Source organism: Atractosteus spatula, chromosome 7 (assembly GCF_055471065.1).
Source record: "Atractosteus spatula isolate fAtrSpa1 chromosome 7, fAtrSpa1.hap1, whole genome shotgun sequence".
NCBI lineage: Eukaryota > Metazoa > Chordata > Actinopteri > Semionotiformes > Lepisosteidae > Atractosteus > Atractosteus spatula.
Genome location: NC_142712.1, coordinates 14,509,591 through 14,528,914, shown reverse-complemented (window position 1 = coordinate 14,528,914; position 19,324 = coordinate 14,509,591). Strand labels below are relative to the sequence as shown.

General features: G+C 38.8%; 1 protein-coding gene across 1 annotated transcript; it reads left to right on the top strand.

The window, feature by feature from the left end:
* The first annotated feature begins 2,813 nt into the window (after nt 1-2,813).
* LOC148830568 (olfactory receptor 1E16-like) lies at nt 2,814-3,767 on the top strand. Its single transcript, XM_088919918.1, has one exon. The coding sequence runs from the start codon at nt 2,814-2,816 to the stop codon at nt 3,765-3,767; it is 954 nt and encodes a 317-aa protein (XP_088776044.1).
* The last annotated feature ends 15,557 nt before the right edge of the window (nt 3,768-19,324 follow it).

Sequence of the window (19,324 nt, the reverse complement as noted above, 5' to 3'; positions counted from 1 at the left end):
ATTTTCTGCCCCTGTGGGGTTTCTGATCTCTGGATTTCAGAATCTGCAGACAGTGGTTATAATTTCATATTCCTGTTTTTTGTTTACCTGGCAACCCTGGCAGCCAATTTCTTCCTAATGTCCATTATATGGGTTTCAGAGTGTCTTCATACACCAAAGTACATAGCTGTTTTTAATTTATCTGTAGTAGATGTGAGCATTAGCACAGCTCTTATTCCAAAATGTTAAGGTCAGTTTCTTTTTGACTCAAGATTTGTGTTATATGAGATATGTTTAACTCAAATGTTTGTTGTTTACTGTCTGCATAGCATGGAATCTCCCTCCCTTGCTGTTATGGCTTACGAAAGACTTGTCTCTATTTGTTTTCCACGGAGAAGCAGCACAATCAACATAAACACCAGGATGTTCTTTATGGTTGGTTTCTGCTGGGTATTGATTTTAATAAGTAATGTTATATCAGTGGTTTTTATAACACGATTATCATACTGTCAAAACATCCAAGTAATTCAGAGTTATTTCTGTGATCATGGTCCAGTGTTCAAAGAGGCCTGTAGTGACAACAGTGCAAATAAGACTAAAGCCAGTCTTTATATTGTAATTTTCTATATTGTGCCACTGTTTTTCATTAGTTTATCATACATGTGCATTATAGCTGCTCTTTCCAGGATTGCATCTGTACAGGGTTGGTGGAAAGCATTTAAAACATGCATGGCTCACTTTAGCCTTAGTAGCCACATATTTTATACCTCTTTTAGTAACGTATTTGATTTCATGGTCAAACATGCTGGTGAGCACTGACAGCAGAATCCTCAATACATCTTTGTCAGCAACCCTGCCTCTTCTGAATCCCATCATATACACCTTAAAAACTGAGGAGGTACTGGATCAAATTAAGAAGTTCATCAGAAAGCGGAAGGATACTTCAGTAAATCATTAGTATCCATGTAGTCTGTGATTGTGAGTGTTTATCTCTGTAATAAGTAAAAAGTATTTAATCTTCGGTGTTATGATACCATAACAACTTTGAAACCGAGTACAGAACAAAATGTCATTAATATTGTAATTTCTAATTTGTTGCAGTAATGATGTAAAATAACTTATTTTAGTTTTTATTTTATTCTTAAGTTTTATTAATATTAATATAATATCCAATATTTTTGTTTCATTTGTAGTCTTACTAGTGCTTTTTTAAATTAAATTTTACAAGCTGATCAAATGTTTGTTGCCTTTGTCGTTTTAAATAAATCAAAATATCTACCTTTAATTTTGTAATTACTATTTTAGTGAAAGCAAGTGGGATCTAATTTTTACTCTATTAATCCAAAATTGCATTACAAAATCAACTTAAATACTGCAACTAACATCTAGAATGAGATTAAAAAAATGTACCAGCATCATTGTAAGTGGAGGTAGTGGTTTAAAATGAAATCTGATAAAAAGCAATATTTCACAGGGTTGTAAGTTGTGATGTGTAGTTCCCTTCTTTCTATAAATACCTACATAGTTTTTGTTTAATACATTTAAGATTTCTTTAAAGTTTCCCACCAATGAAATGTACACGTGTTCTTATAAAACAAAAGGTGTACACACTGTTGTTAGTGAAAATACTACTACTACTACTACTACTAATACAAATAATTGCCTTTGTTCCTCAGCCCAAAGGATAAGAGAGCTCTTTTCATAAGGAAGGGGATTTAAAGGTTCAGTGTACTACCCACTGTGGTCACACACTGCCACATGGTTGCCATAATGCACCAGCAGTTCTACTTCACAGATCAGATGGGGATCTGAGAAACTGCTTTATCAAATGTGATACATTTAAATGATCATTTAAATTAGTTTTGCTTTTAGTTTTTAAGACGGATAAGAGAACAGCATTCAGTAATTGTTATTGGAAAGTTAGACATTTGTTTAGGTCAGTCTTTTCTGTTTTACGTGTGTGTTCTGTTTTTAGTGCACTGCAAATTTCTCATAGGAAAATGATGTATAGATAGGCATGGAACTCTGCAATTAATGTCTGCTAGAAATCCATGTTAGGATTTGTTTGCAGATATGGTGCTCATGTCAAATGAGTAACTGGAAAAAAAACAGTGTTGCATGTTTTTATTAGGTGCATCACAACACAGAGCACCTGTAGCTGTAGGCTTCTCTGGGGTATATGAAATTTGTATCTGAAATTTGAAACTAGCAGGTTAAATTTTTTAATCTGAATCTAATTTCCTTGTTTGGAGCACGCTGTCAGAAAAAAAACCAAATGACTCATTCATGGTTAAAAAATATTTATCCCCTTTCCCCATGTGATATAATTTTACACATCCTTCTCAGAAACACAAGAGCACCCATTCATGCACACAGGAATTGTAATACCACGTGAGAACAAGGTGATTACTACTATGTTCTAGAACATAAAAGGATGGCTTAAGGCAGGATTCTGATATTGAGACAGCACACAGAAAACATACCTCCGTCATATCTCTGTCAGGTGAAAAAATTTCATATATACCTTACAAAGTGCAAATGCATGTACAGTATGACACTATTGAGATTATGTCAAGGTGTATGAAAAATGACAATGATACTCATTTTGTATTTTTAGTTAGAAATCATTTTGTTTAATTTTTGTCATTAGTGAGTACTGCTGCTAGTGAATAAAATTATGCAGGACAGACAATATGGCAGATTAACACTGTTATACCAAAACCATTGTTAATTGTAAAATATTGTCATCTTTCATTTTCATTGCCTTTTTAATTTTAGGTTTGAGAAAAAGTGAAAAGGGGGAAACTGAAGCACTCTTTCAACAGCTGGCAGCGATGGAGATAAACACCACGTTTTCCACCCCTGTGGGGTTTTTGATCTCTGGCTTTCAGAATCTGCAGCACAGTGATTATTATTTCATATTTCTGGCTTTCGTTTATCTGGCAACTGTGATAGCCAACTTCTTCCTAATGTACATTATATGGCTTTCAGAGTGTTTTCATACACCAAAGTACATAGCAGTTTTTAATTTATCTGTAGTAGATGTGAGCATTAGCACAGCTCTTATTCCAAAATGTATAAGTCAATTTCTTTTTGACTCAAAATTTGTGTCATATGAGACATGTTTAACTCAAATGTTATTTGTTCATTTTTTGCATATCCTTGAATCTTTCTCCCTTGTTGTTATGGGTTACGAAAGACTCGTCGCTATTTGTTTTCCACTGAGAAGCAGCACAATCAACACAAACAGCAGGATGATTTTTATAATTGGGTTCTGCTGGGTATTATCTTTAATCTCTTTTGTTGTCGCAGTGGTTTTTATAACACACTTGTCATTCTGCCAACCTGTTCCTGTCATTAAGAGTTATTTCTGTGATCATGGACCAGTGTTCAAAGAGGCCTGCAGCACCTACACTGCAAACTGGACCATAGCCAGAGTTTATATTGTTTCTTACTTTTTTGTACCACTTGCTTTAATTAGTTTATCATACGTTTGCATTATAGCTGCTCTTTCAAGGATTTCATCTGCCCAGGGGAGGTGGAAAGCATTTAAAACATGCATGGCTCATTTAGTGTTAGTGGCCATGTATTTTATACCTATTTTAGTAACATATATGATTGGATGGTCAAATGTGCTGGTGGACACTAACACCAGAATCCTCAACACATCTTTGTCTATGACCCTGCCTCCTCTGCTGAATCCCATCATATACACCTTAAAAACTGAGGAGGTAATGGGGCAAATTAAAAAGTTTATCAGAAAGCGAAAGGCTTCTCCAGTAAATTAAAAGTATTCTTAATTATTCTGGAAGAGTGAGTGTTTTTTCTGTACAGACTAAAAGATACTTAATCCTCAATTTTATGATGCAGTGACAAAAAAAATAAAGCATAAAATGCAATTGATCTTATTATTTTTAACTTGTAACTTATTTTCTGAAACATGAGTGATATAAAACATTTGTCCTTAATTATTAATGCTTTTCAAAAGTTAAATTTTACAAGGCCAAAGGATGTTATGTTTAGCTTTTTACTTTAAACAGACTTTCTGGTTCTGGAAATCGATGTCATCACTGCATAATCGTCGTAGCCAAAGGAACTGTGAAAAAGGGAGGGGTTTTTTAGTGTGTTTGGGGTGAAATGACACAAACTTTGTACACAGACTTTGTCCCATAAATTTCTAGAAACCTCTAAATAGACTTATTAACTATTTAACAATTCACAAATAATAAACCCTCTGGAGGCTCAGTTCTGTTCTGAATACTCTGTTGTGAGTCCAGGATTCACCCTTTGATTCTTTTTATCCTAAGACATTTCTTTTTACCTTGCCTGTTACTACAACACTGTACCCAGTTCACAGCTGGACACTTTATCATCTTTCCTTCACTGACTTCACCTGTTTCTATTCATCTGAAAGCAAGCTGTGTCATCTTGATGTATTCTCCAAATAACAGATTTTAGTTTGTGAAGATTCACTTTGTATGGTTCCACAGAAAGTATTAAATATAGTCATCATGACTTCTCCTTGTTGATAATATCACTGTCCTTATCTTAGTTGTACGTTAGCTGCACCTTAAGCATTACATTAATTAATTTTCCACTATAATGCTTAGGGTTTATATTCTAAAATATTTTACATTGCAATTTCCCTCACGCGATCAATAAAGTAACTAATAACAAACACCTTCAAATACTGTAAGCATTTTTAATACTATATTTAGTAGTACATAAGTGGATTTTTTTTATTTTTTAATTCACATTTGCATTTCAAAAAAAGTCCCTAATACTTGTAGTAACTTTAAGAATGTGCTTAAAAATCCACCAAAATTTTTGTAAATAGTGGTAAGGTTTTACTTTGGTAAATGTATGATAAAAAACAATACTTCATAAGAAGCAGGCTGTGATCAGTAGCTCCTTTCTTTCTGTATGTATCTATATAGATTCCAATGTGTTTTATTTTACATTTCCCACCTTTATTGCTCTAAGGAAATAAAGACCTATATACATCATTGGTAATGGCTACAACCAGCAGTTCTGCACAGTTCAGATGGAGAAGTGGGAACTTTATTAATTGTGATAAATGTTTTAACTTCTTAAGAGAGATAAACAAGGTCTTGTATAGTATATATGTATGTAGAATATATGTTACCTACATTATAATAGATAATGTTATACATTTGTTTATGTCATAGTTTTCTGTTTCAGGTCGGTGCATGCACAAGTTTAGCACATAAAATATTTCTATTTAAATAATTAATGTGCAGATGGATTTAGGACAGAATCTCAGTCTTAAGGTCCATTAGAAATACATGTTGGGATTTATTTATTTCCAAATGTTGCCTTTAAGACTAATTAATGAGAAAAAAAAAACATTTATATTTTTAGATTCAATACCGCATTTACAAAATCTTTGTGTTCCTCTAACCATAATGACAATCATCAAAAGTAATTTATCACTATACACGTCAAAGCAGAGTTGTAAAGATCACACCTGTGTGAGTGCCATTTCCAGCTCCCACAACAACATCTCCGGTGGTCAGTCTCCCAATCAACCATCCTAACTGCCTCTTTCTATGACTGCACACTCAGGCAGGTTGTCAATACTGTCAGCCCATAATTAAATGGCACTTACCTAATTACCAGGAGGGCTTTTATTCCTTCTTCGCTGACATGAACCTCTGCTTCACTTCCCAACCCTAGGACCTGGACTGCCAAACTCCAATACCTTTCTCTAGTGTTATGATCTTCTCTGCCAAGCTCCGCAACTACTGCATGTTCACCTCCCTGCCTGCTTGGTCCTGCAGCCCCACAGTCTCACATTGTTCCCTCAGCTCAGCACCACTCTTCTCCAGTACATAAGGATCCTTCTTCAAACATAGACAGACACCCCCTTCAGGGGCAGTTCATTACAGTGAAGACCCGAGCCTTGACATGGATCCTGTGGGATAAGATGCAATTCACAGAGCACTGGCCAGTCATGAATCAACCTTGAATTTCCAGCAGGCTAGCATCACAGAACTGAGGGAGCTGCATCACTATGAATACCATGCAACAAGCCTTCTCCTTGTTACGTTCGAGTAGTGAGGCTGAGATAGTGAGACGGATCCTAAGCGGAGTTTTGAGTTGGAATTCCAAAAGGACAAAAAGGGAGGAATCCAGGTAACGAAACAGGGAAGCTAAACTGATGCGAAAGGCGAGAGATTAAATCCACAAATTGTAGTCAAGAGTGACGAGTCCGAAGCCAGAAGACTAAGATATGAGAAACCGCAACCCAAAGGAATGAGAAGTTGAGCTCACCAGGATAAACCCAATACTGAGCAGTGAGAGTACTGCATGCAGTCCTGAAGTATGTTAGTGCCAGGGGTAGGGTGCTGAACGGGTAAGAATAGTGGTTATCTGATTTGGCAAGGTCTCCTTAAAGGGACTGGGAAGTGGTTGTGTAAGACCAGGGTTGTAACATTTCCCCCCCTTGAGGGGCAGTTCCTGACACCCTAGAAGGAAGGTTTGGAAAATCATGGTGGAAATCCCAAATGTGAGTCTGATCTAGGATATCCTTTTCGGGGCACCTCAGGAACATTCCTCCGGGCCATAACCCTCCCGAACAACCAGGTACTGTAAGGATCAACGATGCTAGCAAGAGCCCAGAATCTTGTTGACAGTGTAAGCAGAGTCTGTCTACGAGCCATGTTAGAGGGAGGTCGAGGTTGGGGTCATGATAGGGTGGAATCTGTGAAATGGCTTGAGCATGTAAACATAACAAGTTGGGTGAAGCCTAAGAGTGGGGGCAAAGCCAGACGGTAGGTGATGGGGATGACCTGGGCTAGGACACGGAACAGACCAATGTACCGGGGACCCAACTTACAAGAAGATTGTCTTTGTGGGATATTGTGAGTAGAGAGCCACACTCTCAACAAAGCTATTAGCTGTTCTTCTCTGTCTTTCAGCAGTGCATGAGAGAGTGATCTTGTTTTTTTCCCATAATTCCTGAAGGTTAGAGATGTATTCATTAACAAAAACCTGGGTGTCCGGAGGCGAGTCAGGAATAAGGGGCGATTAGTATCCTAAAGCGCACTAGAAGGGTGAAGTGGTTAATGAATTATGGGCTTATTCAGCCCATGGGAGTAAAGAGACCCAATTATCTTGCGTGGAAGAGATGTATGCTCATAGGAAGGTTTGTAACTCTTGATTAATATGCTCTGTCTGTCCATTAGCTTGTGAGACAATATACTTAGGAATTCCATGAAGTCTAAAGACATGTTTGACAAAAAGATCCGCCAGCTGTTTTGTCAAAGGTGGTGAGGGGAGAGGAATGAAATGTGCCGATTTGGAAAAACGATCTATGATGATTAATATGGTTGTATTACTCTGACTTTCAGGGAGGTCCATGATAAAGTCTACTGAGATATGAGACCATGGGCGTTCAGGTATGGGCAAAGGTTGTAAAAGGCCGGTCATCTTCTGGCGGGGAGACTTGGTTCTAGCACAAACGGGACATGCCCGGACATCGTTTGTAGTATCTTCCTTAAAGGTTGGCCAGCAGAAGTCTCTGGAAATGAATTCGAAGGTCGGTTGGATTCGGGATGTCCAGCGGAGCGGGAATCATGGCCCCATCAGAGGACTGATGACCTGACTGGGTTGACGATGAAGGGTTTGTCGGGGGGCACTGTGGAGGGACTGGGTGGCCAGCCAAAACACATCTGACCTCTTCTTGACCTCTTCTTCAATGTTCTATCTAATTGCCGCCATAAACTTATTGGGCGGGATGATGGATTCTTGATCTATTTCTGGGGTGTCGTAGAGGTGGGAAAAGGCATCTGTTTTGGCTTTCTTAGAATCAGGGGTGCATGTAATAAAGTAACAGAAACAAGAGAAAAATAAGGACCACGTGGCTAGAAGTGGGTTTAATTGTTTTGCCGACTACAGGTAAGCCAGGTTTTTATGATCAGTGTAGATAATAAAAGGGTGTTGAGGCCCCTCCAACCAGTATCTCTTCAAGGGCTAATTTTTCAGTCGTTGAAAGGCTGTTTCTGCTTGGGGAGTCTATTTGCCTTGATGTGGGCCATTGGAGGTGGGTGCCGTTATGGGAGCAACCACTGAACTGAAGTTTCAGATGAATCTTCTTTTAGAAGATTGGAAAATTGGAAAAAACAAAGGAAACGCTGGACTTGTTTGAGGTTCTTCGGTGTTCACCATTCCTTAATAGAAGCTATCTTGCTGGGATCCATTTCGATCCCATGGGGGATTCTAGAAATTGAATCGTTGAATGAATGGAAGATACAGTTTTCCAGTTTGACATATAATTTGTCTTTGATGAGAAGGGAAAGCACTTCTCTGACATGAAGTATGTGGTCCTGAAGGTTGTTCAGGATGTCATCTAAATAGACAAGAACAAATTTTGGTACAGATGCAGCCATTCAAAGTGCGCGTTACAGACACGTACCGCAGGTGACGTCGCTCAGTATGACGCAAGATGACGCGGGGCACCGCAGTACGTGATTGGTTGACCGACAGGGGCACTCGTGGTCCGTTGGTCTGTCGTAGAAAGACAGTAAACGTCTTTGCTGTGCCCGTTGTAGGTATTGAATTTTACCACTGAAGGGAAATCTTAGTAGCTGAGCATAAAAAGAATAGGAGCATACTGTAACGCGTGTGAAGGTCATAAACGATATTAATTTTGGAACATAAACATACAGTGTATAGCTGGTCTTGGTACTTTAAAGAAAAAAATACACACCAGTATTCCATTTCTCCCTAAACATTTTAAGCTTCGAAGTCTTTAACTAACGCGATACCGGAGTCAACAAGCATACTTTTAGAATTTGATTAAAAGGGAATATAATATGGAATCGCGTATCTAAAGAATTTAATAATGGTATTCGTGTGCTGCGACAGGGCTGTGTAGGGCTGTTTCGCCTGCCTGTTCATGTGAGCTGTCTTGTAGACGTGACTACCAGCTGACAGGTTGTGTTTTCGAATCCAGCTGGTGCTGGTCTTTTCTTTTAACAAACATTTCTTCGAAAAAATAGAATAGCGATATTATGGACAATCAATTGACTTTTATATTTCAAAATATCGCAACATGATCGATATTTGCGATATTTTGAACATATCTTCCCTTCTGACAGCGGTGCCTGCTTCTATTGTGTGTGTGTGTGCAACAGAGTAAATTTTTAATAGCGTTTTAAGCGAATAGGTAATTAGATTGCTCGTAAACCTAATCGCTTTTTCTACATAAACACAGCATGATTACTCTCTGAAAATGCTTTTCCTTTATTTTTAAAGTAGGCTCAGATTTCAACTATAGATCGTATTATTATAAACTTTCTTGGAAAAATGTATTTTATGTAAACCATGTTTGCTATTAATTCATTTAGGGCTAAAATACGTTCATTGTCTTCCAATCGAGTCGAGTTGACATTGGAAGCCTGCCACACCCGGACTGTTAAACCAACGCATTAGCACGTCAAAGCCCATTGAGGGTATTGAGCCAGTATTGGCTTTAGTATTCCCCCCCTCTCCCCTCAATTCAATTCAATTCAAGGTGTTTTATTTGCATGACAGATGGGTACAAGCAGTGTTGGGTATGTATATTGTAACGCTTACGGCAGACAGGCACTGTGTAACAGCCGGCGCACCAGAGCAGCGCACCGAGGGAGCGTCTGCATTTATAACTTGGTTTTTAAAATTAGTCAAGCAATATGAAGCATCTTCTTTTACTTTTGAGTCCCTTAAATACATTGAACACAGCTTTCTCACCACTTAAGATTGCTCTTGATACCATCCTTACACAAAGCAGAAGGGAGATTTTAGTGCCTGAGCATAAAAAGAATAGGAGCATACTGCAACGCGTGTGAAGTCCATAAACGATATTAATTTTGGAACTTAAACGTTCAGTATATGGCTGGTCTCGGTACTTTAAAGAAAACATACACACCAGTATTCCATTTCTCCCTAAACATTTTAAGCATCGAAGTCTTTAAGTAACGCGATACCGGAGTCAACAAGCATACTTTTAGAATTTGATTAAAAGGGAATATAATATGGAATCGCGTATCTCAAGAAATTAATATGCAATAACTGAGTCAAGGGACTCAGAGGATCCAAGGCTAGACTGAGTATAATAGGCTTCGGGCTTCTATTGTGACATCTACTGTAAATTACAGAAATGTTAAAAGTAAACAAAATAAAGTAACTAAAATGTGGTCTAAAATCACCCCTTTAGACACCCCTTTTACTTCACTGGTGTCAGATATGAAAGGCAATAGTCTCCCGTTCTGTCTGCTGTGTGTTGCAGCAGAGGGACTCCCTGCCGCTGAAAGGGGCAGAGTAACTTGCATGCCCTCTAGTACAGTTTACACATGCACGACTTTAAAAGCTAGCAAGACAGGTTTCGATTCACATTAGCTGGCGAGCCTTGTTAAAAAAACGAATGATAATGTAACATGCCACTGTTCATGAACAAAGTTATACTGAGATTTCCTAAGATACGCGATTAAAAAATAAATAAATAAAAATTTGAATCTCCTGCGGAGCACATTCCATAAGAATCAGTGGTTTTACAGTATATATCGCCTTTAAAGGTGGCTTCTCAAAACGCTTTACGGGATAAAAACAACCAGAACAGCAGCAACAACAATATTGTATTTCGTTGCACTTTGAAAACCAAGTAATAACTTAACTATACAGTACGTGCAAACGTTTCGTATGTTGCTGTCGTGAATGTCTGCGTACCCATAAGTATCTTATTTGCCTTGAGTCTGTCTACAGTATCTCTGTCCCACTACCCCCATCTCTCCCTCAATTCAATTCAAGGTGTTTTATTTGCATGACAGATGGGTACAATTCTTGTTGGGAATGTATACTTTGATATTTACACCCGGCGCGGCACCGAGGGAGCGTCTGCATTTATAACTTGGTTTTTAAAATTAGTCAAGCAATATGAAGCATCTTCTTTTACTTTTGAGTCCCTTAAATACATTGAACACAGCTTTCTCACCACTTAAGATTGCTCTTGATACCATCCTTACACAAAGCAGAAGGGAGATTTTAGTGCCTGAGCATAAAAAGAATAGGAGCATACTGCAACGCGTGTGAAGTCCATAAACGATATTAATTTTGGAACTTAAACGTTCAGTATATGGCTGGTCTCGGTACTTTAAAGAAAACATACACACCAGTATTCCATTTCTCCCTAAACATTTTAAGCATCGAAGTCTTTAAGTAACGCGATACCGGAGTCAACAAGCATACTTTTAGAATTTGATTAAAAGGGAATATAATATGGAATCGCGTATCTCAAGAAATTAATATGCAATAACTGAGTCAAGGGACTCAGAGGATCCAAGGCTAGACTGAGTATAATAGGCTTCGGGCTTCTATTGTGACATCTACTGTAAATTACAGAAATGTTAAAAGTAAACAAAATAAAGTAACTAAAATGTGGTCTAAAATCACCCCTTTAGACACCCCTTTTACTTCACTGGTGTCAGATATGAAAGGCAATAGTCTCCCGTTCTGTCTGCTGTGTGTTGCAGCAGAGGGACTCCCTGCCGCTGAAAGGGGCAGAGTAACTTGCATGCCCTCTAGTACAGTTTACACATGCACGACTTTAAAAGCTAGCAAGACAGGTTTCGATTCACATTAGCTGGCGAGCCTTGTTAAAAAAACGAATGATAATGTAACATGCCACTGTTCATGAACAAAGTTATACTGAGATTTCCTAAGATACGCGATTAAAAAATAAATAAATAAAAATTTGAATCTCCTGCGGAGCACATTCCATAAGAATCAGTGGTTTTACAGTATATATCGCCTTTAAAGGTGGCTTCTCAAAACGCTTTACGGGATAAAAACAACCAGAACAGCAGCAACAACAATATTGTATTTCGTTGCACTTTGAAAACCAAGTAATAACTTAACTATACAGTACGTGCAAACGTTTCGTATGTTGCTGTCGTGAATGTCTGCGTACCCATAAGTATCTTATTTGCCTTGAGTCTGTCTACAGTATCTCTGTCCCACTACCCCCATCTCTCCCTCAATTCAATTCAAGGTGTTTTATTTGCATGACAGATGGGTACAATTCTTGTTGGGAATGTATACTTTGATATTTACACCCGGCGCGGCACCGAGGGAGCGTCTGCATTTATAACTTGGTTTTTAAAATTAGTCAAGCAATATGAAGCATCTTCTTTTACTTTTGAGTCCCTTAAATACATTGAACACAGCTTTCTCACCACTTAAGATTGCTCTTGATACCATCCTTACACAAAGCAGAAGGGAGATTTTAGTGCCTGAGCATAAAAAGAATAGGAGCATACTGCAACGCGTGTGAAGTCCATAAACGATATTAATTTTGGAACTTAAACGTTCAGTATATGGCTGGTCTCGGTACTTTAAAGAAAACATACACACCAGTATTCCATTTCTCCCTAAACATTTTAAGCATCGAAGTCTTTAAGTAACGCGATACCGGAGTCAACAAGCATACTTTTAGAATTTGATTAAAAGGGAATATAATATGGAATCGCGTATCTCAAGAAATTAATATGCAATAACTGAGTCAAGGGACTCAGAGGATCCAAGGCTAGACTGAGTATAATAGGCTTCGGGCTTCTATTGTGACATCTACTGTAAATTACAGAAATGTTAAAAGTAAACAAAATAAAGTAACTAAAATGTGGTCTAAAATCACCCCTTTAGACACCCCTTTTACTTCACTGGTGTCAGATATGAAAGGCAATAGTCTCCCGTTCTGTCTGCTGTGTGTTGCAGCAGAGGGACTCCCTGCCGCTGAAAGGGGCAGAGTAACTTGCATGCCCTCTAGTACAGTTTACACATGCACGACTTTAAAAGCTAGCAAGACAGGTTTCGATTCACATTAGCTGGCGAGCCTTGTTAAAAAAACGAATGATAATGTAACATGCCACTGTTCATGAACAAAGTTATACTGAGATTTCCTAAGATACGCGATTAAAAAATAAATAAATAAAAATTTGAATCTCCCGCGGAGCACATTCCATAAGAATCAGTGGTTTTACAGTATATATCGCCTTTAAAGGTGGCTTCTCAAAACGCTTTACGGGATAAAAACAACCAGAACAGCAGCAACAACAATATTGTATTTCGTTGCACTTTGAAAACCAAGTAATAACTTAACTATACAGTACGTGCAAACGTTTCGTATGTTGCTGTCGTGAATGTCTGCGTACCCATAAGTATCTTATTTGCCTTGAGTCTGTCTACAGTATCTCTGTCCCACTACCCCCATCTCTCCCTCAATTCAATTCAAGGTGTTTTATTTGCATGACAGATGGGTACAATTCTTGTTGGGAATGTATACTTTGATATTTACACCCGGCGCGGCACCGAGGGAGCGTCTGCATTTATAACTTGGTTTTTAAAATTAGTCAAGCAATATGAAGCATCTTCTTTTACTTTTGAGTCCCTTAAATACATTGAACACAGCTTTCTCACCACTTAAGATTGCTCTTGATACCATCCTTACACAAAGCAGAAGGGAGATTTTAGTGCCTGAGCATAAAAAGAATAGGAGCATACTGCAACGCGTGTGAAGTCCATAAACGATATTAATTTTGGAACTTAAACGTTCAGTATATGGCTGGTCTCGGTACTTTAAAGAAAACATACACACCAGTATTCCATTTCTCCCTAAACATTTTAAGCATCGAAGTCTTTAAGTAACGCGATACCGGAGTCAACAAGCATACTTTTAGAATTTGATTAAAAGGGAATATAATATGGAATCGCGTATCTCAAGAAATTAATATGCAGTAACTGAGTCAAGGGACTCAGAGGATCCAAGGCTAGACTGAGTATAATAGGCTTCGGGCTTCTATTGTGACATCTACTGTAAATTACAGAAATGTTAAAAGTAAACAAAATAAAGTAACTAAAATGTGGTCTAAAATCACCCCTTTAGACACCCCTTTTACTTCACTGGTGTCAGATATGAAAGGCAATAGTCTCCCGTTCTGTCTGCTGTGTGTTGCAGCAGAGGGACTCCCTGCCGCTGAAAGGGGCAGAGTAACTTGCATGCCCTCTAGTACAGTTTACACATGCACGACTTTAAAAGCTAGCAAGACAGGTTTCGATTCACATTAGCTGGCGAGCCTTGTTAAAAAAACGAATGATAATGTAACATGCCACTGTTCATGAACAAAGTTATACTGAGATTTCCTAAGATACGCGATTAAAAAATAAATAAATAAAAATTTGAATCTCCTGCGGAGCACATTCCATAAGAATCAGTGGTTTTACAGTATATATCGCCTTTAAAGGTGGCTTCTCAAAACGCTTTACGGGATAAAAACAACCAGAACAGCAGCAACAACAATATTGTATTTCGTTGCACTTTGAAAACCAAGTAATAACTTAACTATACAGTACGTGCAAACGTTTCGTATGTTGCTGTCGTGAATGCCTGCGTACCCATAAGTATCTTATTTGCCTTGAGTCTGTCTACAGTATCTCTGTCCCACTACCCCCATCTCTCCCTCAATTCAATTCAAGGTGTTTTATTTGTTTGACAGATGGGTACAATTCTTGTTGGGAATGTATACTTTGATATTTACACCCGGCGCGGCACCGAGGGAGCGTCTGCATTTATAACTTGGTTTTTAAAATTAGTCACGCAATATGAAGCATCTTCTTTTACTTCTGAGTCCCTTAAATACATTGAACACAGCTTTCTCACCATCCTTACACAAAGCAGAAACTGTCCGATGACTCACAGTACAAGTGGAAAGATTACAGATTTTAATCGTCTTTAATTTTGTCTTTAATTTTGCCTGTGGAGTGTATCTTATTAAGCTCTAAATTGCATTTTGAGCGCGGTTTTTTACTTTTTTTTAATTGCATTTTGGGCGCGGACAGCACATACAAGGGTTAATGAACTGCGCCAAGAAATTTAAAATAGTATTCTTTAGGTGTGAGGGTAGGAGTGGACCGCAGCAGGCATAATCAGCAAACCAGGAAAACAAAGAACAGGACAGGTGAGATGTGTATCCAGAAAGCGAGTGATCAGAAAAAGGAAATGGAAAACGCAGAAAAAGAAAACGCTTTACAGGATAAAAACAATAACAACAGTAGTGGCTGGGCAAACGATTTTTTTATCGAAATACAAATTGAGATACTGTACTGTATAATGATGTGCATGAACAAAGGTATACTGCAATTTTCCTTAGATACGCGATTAATGCTTCGTAGGAGGAGGCGGTCTTTTCCTCTTGTCTAACAGTTTGTCCACAAACAAAACATTCCTGTTAGACAAAAGGAATTGAAAAAAAACAATTTTGTCAATGAAAACCGGTGTGTGTGTCTCTCCCTGCTGGATGTTCCTCTCACAAACTGCTGAATGAATAAAATAATTTTATTGAAAATGCGTTTGCGATTGTCTGGTATTTAATCTGGTCCCTTTTAACTGTTTTTCGATCTACTGTATTGCTTTGAGATGCCACTTTTAAAGGCGATATGTAAAATAAAGTTTTTTTTATTATTGTTATAGAGAAACATGATCAGATTTTCCCTGGTTCAGAAAAAAGATCTAAAGTGCTACACATAACTTTCTTAATTCGATGTATTTAAAGCAGTGAACTACTGTAGGTGTCACATAACATTCAGAAATACAATCACGTATTTGACAAATAAAAACGATTATAATCTAATCCTTCCACGTTTGATCCCAAAATCCCAAGAAATATAAATCTTGACGGGTAGAAAGCTATGCTGAAAGTTTATTAAGATGCTTAGAAGACAAAGATACTGTATCAATTTATGTTGCATTAGCCTGATTATGATTAAAAAACACATATAATTAAACACGCGTTTGCGATTTAAATCAGAACACGATTTAAATCAATATCGATTCCATATTATATTAGCAGAAAAGCTTAAAACTACCACTTTTTCACACGCTATTTCACATGCTAGTTAAATACTTCGATGCTTAAAATCGTTAGGGAGAAATGGAATACCGGTGTGTATTTTTCCTTTAAAGTGCCGAATCCTGGAATCTGACTGGCTGACACCCCTCTGAAGTGGTTCCATAAAATCTGGTATACGGAAAAGAAAGCGTTGATAAATACAAGTGTCTTTTAATACACTCTTTGCTGTGCTCTTGAGGATCCTTGTGATATTTTAAGCTCTAGTTGAATGATAAGTGTCGCATTTTAAATCATTTTCGTAGTTAGAAATTATGAAACGCCCTGTTAAAAGCAAGGAAGTTTTTATGCCCGTTGAAGTAAAACAAAATGCCTGACAAAGTATGGCTTGGACAGATTCCAAGTGCTTGTACAAATGTGCTAAAGAAATTATACTTTGAGTATACAGCTTGTCTAAAGTCATCCATTATTAATACTATTAGTAATATCTTCAGTAAAGGCTTTGATGCATAAATATTTATGATAAAGGTAGGCTGTGTACTTTTGTCCAACTGAGCAATCTTGCTTTCATAAAATATACCAACATTTTAATGACTGATGATTAACATGCTGTAATACACAGTTCAAAATTAAAGGCTCAAATGCTGTACATGAGAGGTTAAGCTCCCCCTGGCGGTTTTACAAGGCGACGCCGGATAGTTAACCACGTGACACCACGTTAACTGCGTCATACCGCGTGATACTGTGACACGCCCACCGGGGTATGCCGCGAAATACCTCACGCATTTTGAATGGCTGCATCTGTATGACATCTTGCAAAATATCGTTCATGAAATTTTGAAAAACTGCAGGAGCATTTACAAGCCAAAAGGCATGACCAGGTACTCATTGTGACCATGGGTTGTTATAAAAGCGGTTTTCCATTCATTCTCTTCTCTGACACGAATTAGACTGTACGCTCTACGTAAATCCAGTTTTGAAAATATGGTGGAACCATGTACAAACTCCAAAGCTGCTGTAATTAAAGGTAAAAGGTATCAGTTCTTTATCATTGTTTAATTAATGCCGCGATAATCAATACAGGGTCTGACTCCTCCATCCTTTTTTTTCGACAAAAAAGAAGCCAGCACAGGCTGGAGACATCGAGGGGCAATTAATCCTGCTTTGAGTGATTCCTGGATATTTTTCTCCAAGACATCTGATTCAGTGTTGGGGAGCACATAGATCTTCCCTTTCAGAGGGTGCCAGGCAAGAGGTCTATTGTACAATCATAGGGACGATGGGAGGGGAGGGTTAGAGCCTTTTGTTCACTGAAGGCCTCCAGTTACTCCCTGTATTAAGGAGGAATCTTGTAGATTACAGACAGTGACAGATCATCGAGGGCTAGTTTTACATTCAAGAGGCAGCAGTGGGATTGACATTGGGGTCCCCAAGCTAACAGTTCATTGTTAGTCCAGGAGATGTGGGGATCGTGCTTACATAGCCAGGTATTTCCCAAAAGGAGAGGGTATGAAGGTGTCTCCAGAAGGTAGAATTTTATTTGTTCGACAAATGAGTGGTATCGACCTGGAGTGAAAGTGCAGTGGTCTGCCAAGTAATTGGCTGGGAGGAAGCCATGGGAGAACCATCTGGGGTTAGAACACGGAGAGGTGGATTCGCTGGTAGTAAGGGGATATTCCCAGATTTAGCTAGAGATGAGTCTAGGAAGTTCCCGGCCACTCCAGAGTCTATAAAAGCAAAGAGGGGCAAATGATTATTCCTCCAGGACAGTGTAGCCAGAAAATAAAGTCCAATGGGGGTTTTGGAGAAACGTGGCGATTCACTCACCTCTGGTTGAAAGTTTGTCTGGGTATGCTGCCTTCTTTGTGGTCTGACAGGACGGGAAGCCACTTTGCCACAACAGAGGCAATGTCCTTCTCTTTGACGTCTCTGTTTTATCCTCCAGGGTGAGTCGGGAATGTGCAATTTCCATTGGCTGTTCTAATAAAACATGGCTAAAGGTTAAAATTTGTGGGTACATCAAAATCTGTGTTTGTAATTTCTCCAACTGCCTTTCACAGAGCCTATTATATAAATCTATGACTTGCATGACAAATTCATCCAAGGTTTTGCTGTTCAAAGGCAGCAGAATCAAGTGTTCTTTTAGGCTCATCGGACAAGCCTTGTCGATATTGGAAAATAAGCACCTCCTGGTTACACGAAGTTTCTGCTGCCAGAATACAAAATTCGATTGAATAGTCTTGAGCAGAGCACTTTCCCTGATGAAGTGAAGAAAGTTGAGTAGCTGCGAGCTACCCCAGATCTGGGCGGTCAAAGACTGCTTTTAGTTGGTGTTGGAACTGGTCAAAATCATTAACTTCGGGTGCTCCACACTCTAATAAAGCAGTAGCCCAGTCCAGAGCCAGTTTAGCAAAGAAATAATAAATGTGACTGTTTCTTGTGAGGTGGGAAAGCTTTCTGTATAAAGTTGGAAAATTAGGGTGCAGTGTGTCGAGAAACCACAGCATTTGGCAGGATCTCCATCATATCTATCAGGTGTAACTAGCGGTGCAGACTGAGAGGTAGAGGTAACCAGTGGAGGTGTGGCAGCAGGAGGGGTGAGCGGATCCTGTGGGGTTGAAGCATCTGGTAATTTAGACAACTGTTCAGAAATTTGTCGTAATGAGGCTTGTAGTTGCATCAAGGCTTGAAAATGTTGATTCAGAAGTATGTGATTAAAATTTAACTCCGCTGGATCCATCTTTATCGCTCAGTATTCTGTTAAGTTTGAAGAGTGAGGCCGGAATAGTGAGATGGATCCTAAGCGGAGCTTCGAGTTCGAATTCCAAAAAGACAGCTAGGGAGGAATCTGGGAAATGGAAAACGGAAGGCCAGAAACGAAGTCCACAAATTGTAGTCAAGAGAGTGCCGAGTCTGAAGCCAGAAGGTCGAGATATGAGAAACTGCAATCCAAAGGAAGTTGAGCTCACCAGGATAAACCCAATACTGAACAATGGGTTCATCTTTCCCGTGCTTTCCCGTGCAGAAAAAAACTACGGGTTAAGCAACTGGGAACTATTGATGGCAAAACTGGCTATGGAAGAGTGGAGGCATTTCCTGAAAGGAGCAGCTTATCCATTTCTAGTGTTTATCAATTATATGAACTTGGCATATATTAAGAAGGCCAAACATTTGAACCCCAGACAGGCACATTGGTCTTTTTTCTTCTCCAGCTCTGACTTCATTATCTCCTACAGGTCTCAAAAGAATGGCAAAGCAGACACTGTGAGAAGAATCTATCCCTCAGATGACTGGTTGGGAAAACCCGCATCATCAGAGTTGATTTCCTCTCTGTGGAAGAGGCAGTGAAGACAGCACTGGCCTCTGATCCCGCACCTCTGAAAACCTGCCTGGTAAGCTGTTTGTCCCTCATTCTGTCTGGTCTGAGGTCCTACAATGGAGAAACA